The sequence below is a fragment of the Rhinoraja longicauda genome, chromosome 4, assembly GCF_053455715.1.
Source record: "Rhinoraja longicauda isolate Sanriku21f chromosome 4, sRhiLon1.1, whole genome shotgun sequence".
In the NCBI taxonomy this organism is placed as follows: Eukaryota; Metazoa; Chordata; class Chondrichthyes; order Rajiformes; family Arhynchobatidae; genus Rhinoraja; species Rhinoraja longicauda.
In genome coordinates, this window is record NC_135956.1 from 56776656 (window position 1) to 56792322 (window position 15667).

Sequence of the window (15667 nt, forward strand, 5' to 3'; positions counted from 1 at the left end):
GATATGGCCTCTGAGGACTCCCTTCTCTATTCCAACACAAATACTTAACAGGTTTTATTTGTTTAGCTTAGTTTAGAGATACAGCATGGAAACAGACCCTTTGGCCCACCGAGTCTGCACCAACCAGCGATACCTACACATTAACACTATCCTACACGCACCGGGGACAATTTACATTTACACCAAGCCAATTAACCTACAAACCTCTGTCTTTGGAGTGTGGGAGGAAACTGTAGATTTCAAAGAAAACCCACGCAGTCATGGGGAGAACGTACAACTCCATATAAACAGCACCTGTAGTCAGAATCGAACACAAGTCTCAGGCGCCATAAGCGCTGTAAGGCAGCAACTCTGCCGCTACACCAACGTGTTGCCCTATTTCCCTATAAATAAGCTGACCCCTTATTTCACATGACAATCCCATCTTATCCTCCACAGAATGGTTGCTTTTAAATTCTGCTACCCACTCTTCAACCTTGGATCTCCACCCACTGCACCATCTCTCTGCCGCGAGTTGATGCCAAAACTTCTCCCATTTTCACAATTATCCTTTCTGTTCTTCATTTCTTTCAAAAGTAATGTTTACTTTCAACTTTCAGTATTGCATTTTCAAAAAAATAATCTTAACTAAAAATAAAAGTAGTCATTCAGACTCGCATGTATTTAAAAAGGAGCCTCACTGTGACATTTGTGGGTATGATAAGCACCGATTATTTCCAACCATTGTGAAAATAATCAGCTGGCAACAAGTTTAAATTTTTGTTGAATAAAGCCGCAGCCCATGTTTCTGCTTTCCCTATGACTTGTCTGAGAGCACACATCCCCTCACTACACTGAACCTTTTAATGTTAGACAAACAGCACAACTGTTTCCATTTTTCATTAAATATCTATGTTTTCTTAAGTTAGAATAAAATGTTTTACATTAGCCAAGCTTTTGAAACATACCCCTTTTTAAATTCAAGTTAAAAAAATATATGCATGAAAACGTTGCTGCATCTGGTGACTGAATAATGTTGGACACATGACTGGATCACACAGATTGTGCAGCCCATCTGATTTTGTACCAGTTATGTCAAGTGGGATTTTCTGACATTTTCTTCAATGTGTGTGGCACAGTGGTGCAACTGTACTGTTGCTGTCGTACAGCACCAGACTTGGTTCATTTTGACTAATGGTGCTGTCTGTATGGAGTTTGTAGGTTCTCCTTGTGACCGCGTGGGTTTTTTTCCAGGTGCTCCGGTTTCCTCCTACACTCCAAAGACGTACAGGTTTGTAGGTTAATTGGCTTCGGTAAATTGTTTAAAAAGATTGTCCCTAGTGTGTGTGGGTTAGTGTAGAAGGTGATTGCTGGTTGGCACGGCTGAAGGGCGTTTCAATGCTGTATCTCTAAACTCTAAAGAATATCACAGTAATGAATCCTACTCATCATCCTAATCCTACCTCGACAATGGATCACTAGGATAGTGTTTTTACAAAGTCCCCTTTCGTTTAGAAATCATGTAATGTGTAATTTGTTTTGTGTATTTGTCTATCTGCCTCTGATGCTGTTGCAAGCAGGACTTTTCATTGTACTTGTAACTGACTATACCTGGCATTAAACTTAACTTGATTCAATTTAACTTGGTGCTAAATTAGATGGGCTGAACAAAGTGTGCAATCCAAATTTAACAGTCACATTTTCAACTTTATTTCATCAACAGATGCATCAATTTTCTCCAAAACATGCTGGTTCATTCCTGTAGCTCCTTCAAATCCTGCTCCCCTTCCCACAATACCATCTGTGCAACTGCAGGAGACAACACTTGATCCTTTATCCCCTCCCTTTCCACTCCAAAGTCCCAAACATTCTTTCCATATTCTTTGTTTGCAAACTTTTCCAATTTTATAACGCTCAGTGTGTGGTCTCCTTTACATCAAGACCAAACACAGATTGGGTGACTATTTTGTAGAACATCTCAGTTCAATCCCAGTGCATTCCTTGACCTACGAGTGATGTCACTTTCTTAGGATAGAGGGATTAAGGAATGTGTGAAGAAGGAATAGGGTTCTGAATTTGAATTATAAGCCATGATGATACTGATGACAGAGGAGCCTTGAAGGACCGAATGACCTATTACAAGTACTTTTTGTGTTTCATTTCCCCCTTCAATTACACAAAGAACTGTCTTATCACCACTATTTGAACAACACCATCTTTGTTAGAGGCACACTGCAACCTACTGTACTCCAAGCCAGGCTTATCAATTTCAGGTAAGCAGCAGTTCTATCATTTTTATTTTAGATATTGAGCATTACGTTTGCATCCCTTTTGTAATTTAGCATAATTATTCTGCATTTGCAGCTCCTGCAGATACATACTACTTTGCACTGTCACCTTTAAACTCCAACCAATCACACATTTTCCCTTTCATTCTCTCCTCCCCCCTCTTAAAATGAGTTTTATCTGACCATTCCTAGTTCTAATGCTCTAAAACGTAAATGGGGTTTCTCCCTCACCAGCTGCCATCTGCCCTGGTGAATATTTCCTAGCACTTTTGGTTTTCACTTTAGTTCTGACACAGTACAGGGGGGAATGATAACGTCCAAACATTGGCAATAGGCAGGAAAGTACACGTAAAAGTTTTATTGAAGGCATCAAAAAAAGGTTATTTCGATGAGATGATTAAATCATATTGCTAAACATTGAACTGTGATATTTAACGATTCCTGACAGAATTTTGGATATTTTAGAAAATAGAAATTGCACACATCAGGAAAGGAATCGGGAAAATTAAAACTTGAAACGTATTGAATAACTTGTGGGAACTGAGTAGCCAGGCTGTTAAAATTAGCTGTAGTGTATTATAAAAAGCTGTGTGACAAATTTAGTATAATAACTACAACACCGACAGGACTAACAGGTTCTGCCAGAACTTAATGTGCTCTCTATGATATCCTTGGCCGACATACAACATTTCACACATAAAGGATAGACCAAGTTGTTTGTTTGTCTTGTTTGATTAGAAATGTATATGAAGCACACAACAGAAGCTGGTTCATAAACCAGCATTCCCTGTGACAACATAAACTTCAAGAGCATTGAAACTGAAGATCAATGCTTCCTGGTCTCATATAGTTACTCACTTGGGTAATTATGAGCCAGCAGTAGTTACTTCAACATTAAAGGAAGAAAGCTTTGTGAGGAATGGAGTCAAGGGATGTAAAATCAATCAATAATCATTGCGTGGCCTGAAAAGGGTTTATAATAGTATGAGAGGCATAGATGGTTAGTCAAAATCTTTTTTTCCTCCAGGGTGGGAATGTCAAATACAAGAGGGCATAGCATTATGGTAAGAGGGGCTACGTTTACTGGAGATATTTGGGGCAGGTATTTTTTTTTTACACACACAAACAGTGAGTAGTAGGTGCATGGAATATGCTGTCAGGGGTTATGGTGGAATCAGGTACAATAGGGGTGCTTAAGAAACTTTTAGATAGGCACACAAATACACAAAGAATGAAGGAATATGGGTCACATGTAAGGTGGTGATCAGACTTATCAGCAGTATGCAAGCAGTGGTCTAATTATCATTAAACATGCTTCCATTACAACCTCCTCACTCTTGCATTCTAGTAAAGGAAAGCCTTTTAACCAGTTTACTGCCCTGTCCTGATATCTATAAAGGTCTTTGGCTAAACACTCCAAAGTCACTTTGTTCCTCTATACGACTTAATGTAATTCTATGTGTTGTGTATTCTCCCTTGCTTCATTGCACCTTCCCAAATATATTGTTAGTTTAAAATTACATTTGCCGCTTTTCTGCTGAACTGCCTGGACCATCATCAATATGTTCCTGCAGTTAAATGATTTTATTTACATTGTAAATCAAGTTTTGCACCATCTGTAAATTTCTTTATTACCTCTCCAACAACCTCCAGTGAGATCCAAGCAATTATCAAAGGTAAATGGTCAGAGAAAATGCACTAAATGCATGGCATATTGTGTTGGTATTGAGGAAAGAGGCCCAACAAATTGGCAAGGAAAATGACATGACTTCAAGTTCAATGCACAAGGGTTTTTTGCATCCAGAGAGGTGACCCATAGACCAGTTATACCATGCCCAACAAGAAGCACATTCATCAGTTAATAACCCAGTCACAATCATTTCCCTTGCATATGAGCCTCGCTCCGCCGTAAGAATTAATAAAATGAAAGTATAGTGGAAGAGACCACATAAGATATAAACATTGGATGCGGAAGCCTTGAAATATGGTTGTCAGGATCATTAGATTCATTTACAATTTGGGAAGAAGTTCAGTTACGAGTTGGGAACATTTTCAGTTTTCATTTCAATCATGATCATTTCTGGGATGTGCAGGAGAATTACATAGAAACATAGAAAACATAGAAAATAGGTGCAGGAGGAGGCCGTGCGGCCCTTCGAGCCAGCACCGCCATTCATTGTGATCATGGCTGATCGTCCACAAACAATATCCCGTGCCTGCCTTCTCCCCATAGCCACTAGCCCTAGAGCTCTATCCAACTCTCTCTTAAATCCATCCATTTGCAGAGAATTCCACAAATTCACAACTCTCTGGGTGAAAAAGTTTCTTCTCACCTCAGTTTTAAATGGCCTCCCCTTTATTCTAAGACTGTGGCCCCTGGTTCTGGACTCGCCCAACATTGGGAACATTTTTCCTGCATCAGATTAGATTTGGCTGTGGCAATAAAGCCATCAATGCCCGTTTTTTCCCTCAAATACAGCGAAGGGCAGTTATTGTAGTTCACACACATAGCTGTTATAATAAAAAATGAGGGTCAAAAAAAGGCAATATAATCACCCCAAAACTGTATGAAAGATTACAAATCCCAAGCAGTTCCAGGCAACAAAAATTTGAATAATTAAAAGAATCTCACTTCTTCCATAGCAATTAGTCAATGTTGTTGCAATTAAAATTCTCATTTTAATTGCCATAGTAACTCATCTCAGTGAGGGATCCACTTACCAATATCGAGAACCCTCTGTTTGGCCGTATGTTGTCGAGAATGCCAGTACTTCCAATATTTTAGCTGCTCATCACGATTCTTATCTTCACTGAATACCACCATTATTACACTCTGGGGAAATGGATAATTCAGATTATATTCTTTATATTGCATCTTCCGAAAAAAACATTGCCATACAAAAAAACATTTTAGCTATTCACATTTTTCTTGATATTCCTTAATTAGAGACAAGCCAGTCATGTTCCATGTTTTTATTGTATGGCATCAACGTTTATGCTTGCTCTGTAAACGAACGTTGTCGCTTACTGTTAGCAAAGAATGGGGCCAGTATTTCTTTCTGCAATAAAATTTTCCAGGAAGTAAATTGCCATAGGATAATTTAAGACAAAGTAAACAACTTCATTGAGCATTCTCTCCATTCACACTGCTGATCAACATTCAAAATCTCCATTGTTTACATTCTAATCCCACAGGAAAAACAAATTCACAGCTTTCAAAACTTTCTGTAAGCAGGCTGTTCCATTTGCACCTAGCACATCAGTGGAAAAAAGTTCATTAAAAACTTGGTATACTGCACTTTTAAGAGAAAATGATATCCAGTTAAACAACCAATTAAACAAGTTGAGACAGAATGCATGGTTTAAACATTGCAGCAGTTTTCCACATTACTTAATTTGAGACCATCAGTAGAAAAAGTGTTCAAAGTAAATGCAACATATTTATTTTACTAAGTAGCCATTTTCAAAGGTAAACTTCAACAAATTCTGTGCCCTGTTTTGTAAATTTTCTGTCACAGAGAAAATTTAAAAAAAGGAAATGTTACTGAGTCACTACAAAATGAATGCTATTTGGGGCCAAGTTGTTTGTATGAATGGCAAATTTAATGTGCACCATCACCTTTCAGAATACAAGTTGCAATGCAAGAAGGAGCAATGTTGCAAGCATTCAAATGCATGAGTCTTGGTGACCACCATTCCAGTTTCAAGTACAGCATGGGTTAACAAAATGACATGGGTACAATACTGTTCTTGGATTTTTAGACTGCCATTAAAATATGTTGGGCAGAGCGTAGAACTCTTGATTCAGTACTCAATTCAGCCTAGTAATAGAAATCAAAATGATAAAAAAAAGTTTTAAATATTCAGACTGTCAAAGCTAATTTTATAAATGTACAAGAGAGGCATGAAACCGTGAAGTTGGAAGAGTTAAGATCTAATACGAACACTGAAAATGCCAAGTTGCGCCAGTTTTCTAGAATCCTAGATTTCATGAGATAGAGATATTTTCTATACTTTACAGTCTTAGTTTTGGGGTAGTTGATGCTTCTGGGTAGTTCGTATTCCATTCCATCCCAGAGACTTGGGCACAAAAAAATACATGCTAGCTAAAAAATGGTGCAATATGGAATGACTGCTGCTTTTTAAGGGGCACTGCCCTTCAGATGAAACATTAAGCTGAAGAAGAATGTAGAAACCAGGAACTGCAGATGCTGGTTTACACAAAAGGACACAAAGTGGTTTAAACCAAAGATAGACACAAAAAGCTGGAGTAACTCAGCGGGACAGGCAGCATCTCTGGAGAGAAGGAATGGGTGATGTTTCTGGTCGAGACCTTTCTTCAGACTGGTTAGGGATAAGGGAAACGAGAGATATAGACAATGATGTGGAGAGATAAAGAACAATGAATAAAAGATATGTAAAAGAGTAACTTGATAAAGGAAACAGGCCATTGTAAGCTGTTTGTCGGGTGAAAATTAGAAGCTAGTGCGACTTAGGTGGTGGAGGGACAGAGAGAGAGAGAGGGAATGCCGGGGCTACCTGAAGGGAGAGAAATCAATATTCATACCACTGGGCTGTAAGCTGCCCAAGTGAAATATGAGATGCTGTTCCTCAAATTTGCATTTAGCCTCACTCTGACAATGGAGGAGACCTAGGACAGAAAGGTTTGTGTAACAATGGGAAGGAGAATTAAAGTGTCCGGCAACTGAAAGATCATGTAGGTTTAGGCGGGCTGAGCAAAGGTGTTCCATTAAAACGATCGCCCAGTCTGCATTTGGTCTCGCTGATCTATAAGAGTCCACATCTTGAACAATGGATACAGTAGATGAGGTTGGAGGAAGTACAGGTGAACTGCCTAACCTGCAAGGACTGTTGGGGTCCCTGGACAGAGTCGAGGGAGGAGGTATAGCGACAAGTGTTGCATCTTCTGCAGTTGCAGGGGAAGTTACCGGGGGGGGGGGGGGGGGGGGGCGGGAAGGGATGAGTTAACCAGGGAGTTGCAGAGGGAACGGTCGCTGCAGAAGGCAGAAAGGGGTGGAGATGGGAAAATATGGCTAGTGGTGGGATCCCGTCGGAGGTTGCGGAAATTTGGGAGGATTATATGTTGTATGCGACGGCTGATGGGGTGAAAGGTGAGGACTAGGGGGCTCTGTCTCTGTTACGACTAGGGGGAGGGGAGCAAGGGCGGAGCTGCGGAGTACCAAGGAGACAAAAATGAAGGCAGCATCTCTGGAGAAATGCCCGGTGACATTTCAAGTCGGGACCCTCCTTCAGACTGAAGATGACGACATTAAGCAGAGGACCTATATCCTTTCTCAGCAGCATTGAGGAATTGGCAAAACACTTTTTAAAAATTACACCTCAGGACTGCTAGCACTTGCGGCAAATCAGAGCAGAAATCACGGAGTCGTGCAATCCCATCAAATACTAGCAGATTCTACCACACACCTATACACTGGGTGACAACCAGTCAACCAGAAAAGGAACGGTGACTGGTTATGCCTTAGCAGGAGAGGATCTGGGGACCCACTTTGCTCCAGTGAAGAGCGAGAGACAGCAGGTTGGATTGAAATAGGTGTCAGTTGCTGACACTGTGAGGAGATGGAGGGCCCATAGATTAAATTAAGTACTTTTCTCAGCTGTTATCCCACAATCGACATCATCAGGGGGAAAAAACGATTCATATTTTCCTGCGGCAGTCCAAACCTCAGGGAACAGCATTATCCTGCAGATCCTGAGATGGAAATCATATCAGGTTCAAGAGGCCAGAAGACATTCTATGCTTGGTTGAATGTCATAACTGCTGCGATTTGACTCTGCTACTGAAAATAAATTTAACACAAAGTGTTGATAAACAAGCAACACTAATGTGATGGAATTTCTTGGCAACAATTAAATACAGGAACTCCTATGCAAAATTAAAAATACTAAATATTGTAGCATGAGAAAATAACTGCAGATGCTGGTACAAATCAAAGGTATTTATTCACAAAATGTTGGAGTAACTCATCAGGTCAGGCAGCATCTCAGGAGAGAAGGAATGGGTGACGTTTCGGGTCGAGACCCTTCTTCAGACTGATGTCAGGGGGGCGGGACAAGGGAAGGATATAGGTGGAGACAGGAAGATAGAGGGAGATCTGGGAAGGAGGAGGGGAAGAGAGGGGCAGAGGGACTATCTAAAGTTGGAGAAGTCAATGTTCATACCCAGGCGAAATATGAGGTGCTGTTCCTCCAATTTCCGGTGGGCCAGTCTGACCTAAATATTGTAGCTGTCTGTACCGTAGTTAGAAGTTAGGAACATTAGGAATGACTGCATTATCATGTTTAATATCACCCTATGTCATCCCTTCATCTGGAGGCTCTAATTACAGGTTGATACAGTTCTCATGCCTTCCCCAAGTGGCCATGCTACTAATGAATGCAGAATGTGGATTGAATATCAACAGCTTTTCAAGTGTGTGGGACGCCTCATAGCCAATTCCACTTCCATCCACGCTCTACAGTTATAGACATTTGTGACCAGGCACCATGTGACAGCAATCAGGATGGTGCGTATCCAGTTTGAGCCCTCCCGAACAATGGCTAACTATATTATAGTCATACCACCTCGAATCAGAAATTGGAAAGTTGCTCTAATACCCATTGGTATTCAACCAAACAGAAAAACTAAAACACTGGAGTATTTTTAAAGAACTTGGTGATTAGATAAGAATGATTTTTTTTTTGCCTATAATGCTGAATATATAAATATAATCTCCTTTGAACATAGTCACAACTTCTTTATAAATTAACAATTTTTATGTTAGCTTAAAGGTTCCAGCCTTTTCGTAGAAACAGCCTGAAGGCCAACTGAAGTAGCTTACCCTCACTTTGCTGATTGGATGGCGAAGGCATTTGTTGGCTCCAGTCTCCCTGAGTGTTATGGCATAAAACTGTCCTTTATTCAGGTATGTCATTGGCCCTTCCCCTTGCTTCTGACGCAAGGATTTTGTTGCTTCCAGCGAGTAGTGGAACGAATCTCTAGAGCAAAGCAAGAATTAATGATGTGTGGATAATCAATCCAAGAAAACACCTAAAGAATTATTGAGACACAATGTTAGCCATTTGTATTTAGACTCACTAATGCATGTCCAACTCAATTTTGGTTAAGTCCAATGATCAACGGTGGAGAATAAGACAACTTTAATTTCTCCCAAATGATAAATCAAAAATTAGATTTGCTGTAAAATGTTAGGAACACAATTGTTAAGCAAACTAACTTGCAACTTTATGCTATTTAATATATTGCAATATATAGATTGCAATTGTAATATACACAAGTGTAGTGAAGGTAGCAAAGGATTGAAGTCCGAATCAGTCACAGCGATGTTTGCCTTGGAAGAGTAATAACTGGCAAGAAGGACTCCTGACAAATAGCAAGATGTTTCTCTTACTACAGGAATAAAAATATATAATGGAAACAGAAAAGGCTACGAACATTCATCTAACTGACAGAGGGCATGGATCACAGGTGGGTTGTAGTTGATCTCAGATGTATTGCTAGTTTATTCTGCTTTTCTTTCAGCATTTTGCAGTCTTTTGCTTTTTATTTCCTATAAACTGATTAAAATTTCTCAGCTTGTCTAACAGCTACAAAATTTAGGGCTCCTCTTTACACCTGCATCAATGTATAGGAAAAGAGGTAGAATAATAGTGAAACATACTGAAGCTTTTAAAGATGGCAGTAACAGTTCAGCAATGACAGCCCTTGACTAAATTTTCTTAAATTTTGCCCACCTTTCTTTTCTCAGGCCATTAACTATTCATTAGGACATTGTTTTCCCAACACTAAGCATTCTTTAATACCTCACACATTCAATATTCACAAATGACTGTATTAAACATATTAGCTGGGTCCAAAGCAGCCCACATGATGTTCACACTTGCGGGCCCTTCACAGAAACCATCAACCTACTTAAGGCAAGGAATAGATCCAAGTCACTTTCTGCCTCACCATAGCTTCTGCCTCTTTCCCACAACAGGGTGTTACTATATCTTTAGATTTCTTCCCCCCCGCCTGGAGATTCCAGTGCCTTACCCTCCTGCATGCTCGTACATGAATTCCTCATCTCCTAATGAAGGGCTACGGTATTTCTGCAAATAAATAAAATAAATGGCAGGTATTAGTAGTGCATTCAGCAACAGGTTTCATGCTATTGAAGTTGAAGATTTCAAAAGAACGATACGAAAGCTTGATGGACATTTTATTCCCCATTGCCATGATTTAATTTTTATCAATCCAAGCTGTGACAGAAGTCACAAGATAATTGAGATTTCATTAACATATGTTGTATTTGTAATCCAAGAGTTTTATCTGGTCATCTACCATTTTCTTAATTAGTATTTGTTTTCTTCATAGTATTTTTTTTAACACTGATCCATATACAGTTCTAGATTCAGGTGTAGTGCACTGGTGGGCATAGGAACAAGTATCTTACTGCTTGGTACACTACATGTGTATTGCTACATAACACTGGGCCCAGTACAGACATGGCAAGGTGGAAAGAGATGTGTTGAGTGCAGCCTTGGGGGAACTATGGGGGGGGGGGGGGGGGGGCAGCAAATAGAGAAATGTGAAGCAGTGAGAGGGGCAGTGAGAAGGCAATCAGAAAACAACAAGGTGGCAATATGTGCAAAAATGAGGTGGCAGTGGAATAAGGGAGCAGTAGACAGTACTGCAAGAGACACGTAGTTGTCCTTTAAACATGACTGAATAGTCACTTTGAATATAGTTTGCCTTAAACAAAACACCCTTCTTTTGAGTAGCCCAGTGGAGAGATTTGGATTGTAATCCTGACCTCCTCCACAAAAATGTTGCGCACCAGTGATTTAAAAGTTTCAGCTGTTCACTGTACTGCAATACATATGGCAATAATAAACCAATACCAATAGATCAGAATCAGAATAACCTTTATTGTCATCCAAAAAAAGAAGTCTTTTGGACGAAATTCCATTACCCACAGTCCAACAATAAGAGCAATAAAAATAAGCAATAACACACACAATCACAAACCAACACAAAACAAAAAAAAAGAAACATCCATCACAGTGAGTCTCCTCCAGTCACCTCACTGTGATGGAAGGCCAGAATGTCTTTTCTCTTCCCTGCCGTCTTCTCCCGCGGACAGGCCACGTCGGGGCGATCGGGGCTCCCGACATTGAAGCCCCCGCCGGGCGGAGAAAAATCCCGCAGCCTATTTCAGGCCACGCCGGACGGTAACAAAAGTAAATGTGTCAATAGAATTGCAGAACAAACACCGGACAAAAGAATATCAAACATTATTGTAATCAGCTGAATTATTTTCCTACACCTCAAACATTATTGTAATCAGCTGAAGCGATAATGACAGGAAATTGTGGTTATAGTGACGGGAAAATTGTGTTCTCCTCGGTACAGCACAAGTTATGGCATCCACAGAGGTGCAGTTAATATGGAAACCCAAAACTTTTTATCAGTGATGTCTTGGCTCAACAAGCACTGAAAACCTTGCAGACACATTCAACATACAATCAGTACTTCAATGTGAATGTCATCACCTTTTTTACATGTCAATCCTGTTGTAAAAGCCACTGAGAATATTACACCTCCCATTTAAAATATTAAGTAACAAACTTTCCCTTACCACCCCCTCGCTTTCCAGTGCACCCCCTCCTCCCCCCGATGTGCACGCATTTCTCCCACCCCTCTTTCCCCTTCCACCTATATGGCTCACTCTGGTTTTACTTTTCACTCTTCTCTCCTTATCTAATACCCTAGTTTCCTTTTCATCTCTAGTCTTTGTCACTTATTCCAACATCTGCCAATCAAACCTCCCCTCTCATGTATCCACCTACCACTTGTCAGCTTTGTCCCACGTCTATTTCATTTACTGTTTTCTCCCCACTGTAGTTTGAAGAAGGGTTCAGACCTGAAATGTCACCTATCCATTCTCTCCACAAATACTGCCTGACCCAGAGTTACTCCAGTACTTTGTGTCTTGCTCAAGATTTGCAGTTCCTTGTGTTTGCCAACCAACAGATATTCATAGCCAGATTGTGGTTTCTTGGCATTTTACTGAATTCATAATTACTCCTGCGATCCCATAATCTTGAGAATCTTCAAGAGAGAAAATCACTCCCACCCTCTGTGCAAGAATGAATTAAATCCTATCAATTAAGGGTTAACCACATTTTGAGCCTTGAAAAAAAGTTCAGAACAACCCTACATTAATAAAACCAGCTAATAGTATCTTGATGCAACATACACAGTGAACTAATAAATTCTGGTCCACAACTTGCTTCCACTACATCTTATCCAGACAAACAATGAAATCTCTCTGGTGCCACCCATTTTAAATCTGTATTCCAGGAGGGCTCAGATTAAATACCTTAATTACTCTTTGTAGTCAAACTGTGAAAGGTTGCACTGCGAATGTGTAACATTTTCCTACAACAATACCTTCATCAAGTACACCAATTATCAGGTTAATGAGAACCATTATGTTCGGTTTAAACCAGCATCTGCAGTTCCTCCCTACACATTATGTTAAGATGTGGAGCAGAGTTTCCACTGCCTTACACCAGTACCATCAATGTAAAAATGGGACATAATCAGCCCAGAAGGTGCGAAAGACTGGGTAATTTTAAACATTAGTGAATTACTCAAAATAGTGTTTATACAACTTTTAATTTTATTTCGAGATACAGAGCATGGAAACAGGCCCTTCAGCTCACTGACTCCGCACTGACCAGTGATCCCTGCACTTTGACATTACCCTACATACACTAGGTATAAGAAAATAACTGCAGATGCTGGTACAAATCAAAGGTATTTATTCACAAAATGCTGGAGTAACTCAGCAGGTCAGGCAGCATCTCGGGAGAGAAGGAATGGGCGACGTTTTGGGTCGAGACCCTTCTTCAGACTGAACTAGGGACAATTTACAATTATACCAAGCCAATTATCCTACAAACCTGTATATCTTTGGAGTGTGGGACGAAACCTGAGATCCTGGAGTAAACCCATGCAGGTCACGGGGAGAACGTACAAACTCCATACAGAGAGCACGCATACTAGGATTAAACCCAGGGTCTCAGGCATTGGAAGGAGGCAACTCTACCACTGCTCCACCATATAAGATCATGAGGAGAAGAGATAGGGTGAATGCAGAGTGTCTTTTACGCCACAGAGTAGGTAAATCAAGAACCAGAGAACATAGGTTTAAGGTGGGAAAGGAAAGATTTAATAGGAACCTGAGGGGCAACATTTTCACACAGTGGGTATATGGAATGAGCTGCCAGAGGAGGTAGTTAAAAGAGGTTCTATAACAACATTTAAAAGACATTTGAATGGGTACATGATTAGGAAAGATTTAGAGAGATGTGGGCCACCGCGCCACAATTTTCAGTTTGCCCACCTAGAAAACTCCTCTCCCCCCCAAAAAATGAGAGATTTGGTCAACCGTGTAGGTTCAAAAAAGCTCTACAGTCTCTGTTTATTTTCGATGCAAACAAATTCTATAGCTTCTTTTTAGAAAACCAGTAAATTTACCATGAATTTAACTTGCGTGTGCTAGCAAGATCATCGAAAGAACTACACTTAACAGGGTAAAGTTATTTGGCGATTTTAAAATAAAATGTTTTACAGGTGGAGAACCAAAAGTTATTTTGAAATGTGCTTATTCTTGGTGACAAGCATATATTCAGCTAATCAATAAAAATATAGCAGGTCTCTACTTTTAAATATATCAAACGAACACTTTAATGAGGAGAAATAACCACATTTTATTAGACGAGTTGGTTGCACTGGATCACAGAAGATTTTACATTTGTGGTTGTGCTAAAGGATTTTATATGAAGGTTGAATTGCAATTAAAAGTAATTTTGGTGCAACATTTATGTTAAAAGCCCAGTTGGCTAACAGACCCAAGAGACAGGAGCTACTGGAATCTTGAGCGAACTTCAGTCTGAAGGATTTCAACCCTTACCATTGTCTGTCCATTTTCCTTCACAGATGCTGCCTGACCTGCTGAGTTCCACCAGCAGTTTGTTTTTACTTGTTGGCTGGTACTATTATTGGTGAACTTTTTGTTGTTTATTATGGTGTTTACAGAGTACTATATTTACATGTTCTCTTCGGATCGTTCACCTTGTTGTGGTGAAGAGGCTTGCGTGCCCCCATGAATCCGAGAGCGATGCCATCGGAAGCACTAGCTTCTGGTAGGGCCACCCATGGCGGTAAGGTTGAGGATGAGGGTCCAGACGAAGAACAATGCAACGTACAAGACCTCAATGGCGGACCAGGCGGACAAAGTTTCTCGAACTCAACAGTTGTGAAGGCGGGTGAAAGCTGCAACAAATCTATCAGCTCCAATCTTCTTGGTTCCCTTGCCATTGGAATTAGTTGATTGATTTGTGAAGGACCGTGTGCTTCTTGGAATGCAACATCAAGTACACATTAAACAAACACACGCACAGGCGTCTTCGTTCTGACATCAGAACGTAGACCAACATCCTCGACATCGAGGGATAGCTACCACGACGACGATTTACATATCTGTTGTGCTGCTACAAATAAGAATTTCATTGTTTCATTTCGGGACAAATGACAATAAAACACTCTAGCCTCATGATGTCCTGAGACATTTTAACATTGAAAAGATTGCATTTTATTCTCTTCAGTTCAAACCAACATTGGAGTGGTGAATGTTGTTTCAGTACTTGTTACTCACATCAGTACAAACACTTGGAAGCGAAGCAATGCTTCAGCTGTATGGATTTAATCAACATTAAATACTCATAAATCAGTTTGGTCACAAAGGTAAACAAGAAGAACAATGTAGCACAGTATTTCTTGCAATATCTTTACAGGCATCCTTAAAATATAATTAATATCAAATGCAGAATGTTAAGTTCAAGGAGCAGAATTAGGCCATTCGGTCCGACAAGTCTACACCATTCAATCATGACTGGTCTATATTTCCCTCTCAACCCCATTCTCCTTATCCCCATAACCTTATCCCCATAACCCCGACATCATTACTGATCAAGAATCTGTCAATCTCCACTGTAAAAATATCTATTGACCTAGCCTCCACAGCTATCTTTGGCAATGAATTCCACAGATTCACCTCCCTCTGACTATATACGGTGAAATGCCTCCTCATCTCTGTTGTACTTCATGGTCCGGTACCTGTTGTACCTTTAGTGACTCTGGACGGACCACAAGTACACGTGTATAAAAGGTTACAATGCTGGAGCTCAACTCCAGGCTGTTTATTCCGTGGTCACCTGGATCCCGAGTGACCGCCTAATCACACCAATCACTTATATACACAGGCATACAAAGTAGTCCTTGGATACACAAAGTAGTCCCAGCAATA

The 15667-nt window shown here is 40.2% G+C and overlaps 1 protein-coding gene across 1 annotated transcript in view; it reads right to left on the minus strand.

Moving 5' to 3' along the window:
- The window catches only part of grhl2b (grainyhead-like transcription factor 2b), a 94231-nt gene that overhangs the window by 51483 nt on the left and 27081 nt on the right, over positions 1–15667 (minus strand). Inside the window, exons 5-7 of the mRNA XM_078397786.1 lie at positions 10345–10400; positions 9131–9287; positions 4989–5100 (exon numbers count right to left, since the gene is read on the minus strand). Coding sequence (XP_078253912.1) covers positions 4989–5100; positions 9131–9287; positions 10345–10400 — 325 coding nt within the window. The remainder of the gene's footprint in view (positions 1–4988; positions 5101–9130; positions 9288–10344; positions 10401–15667) is intronic.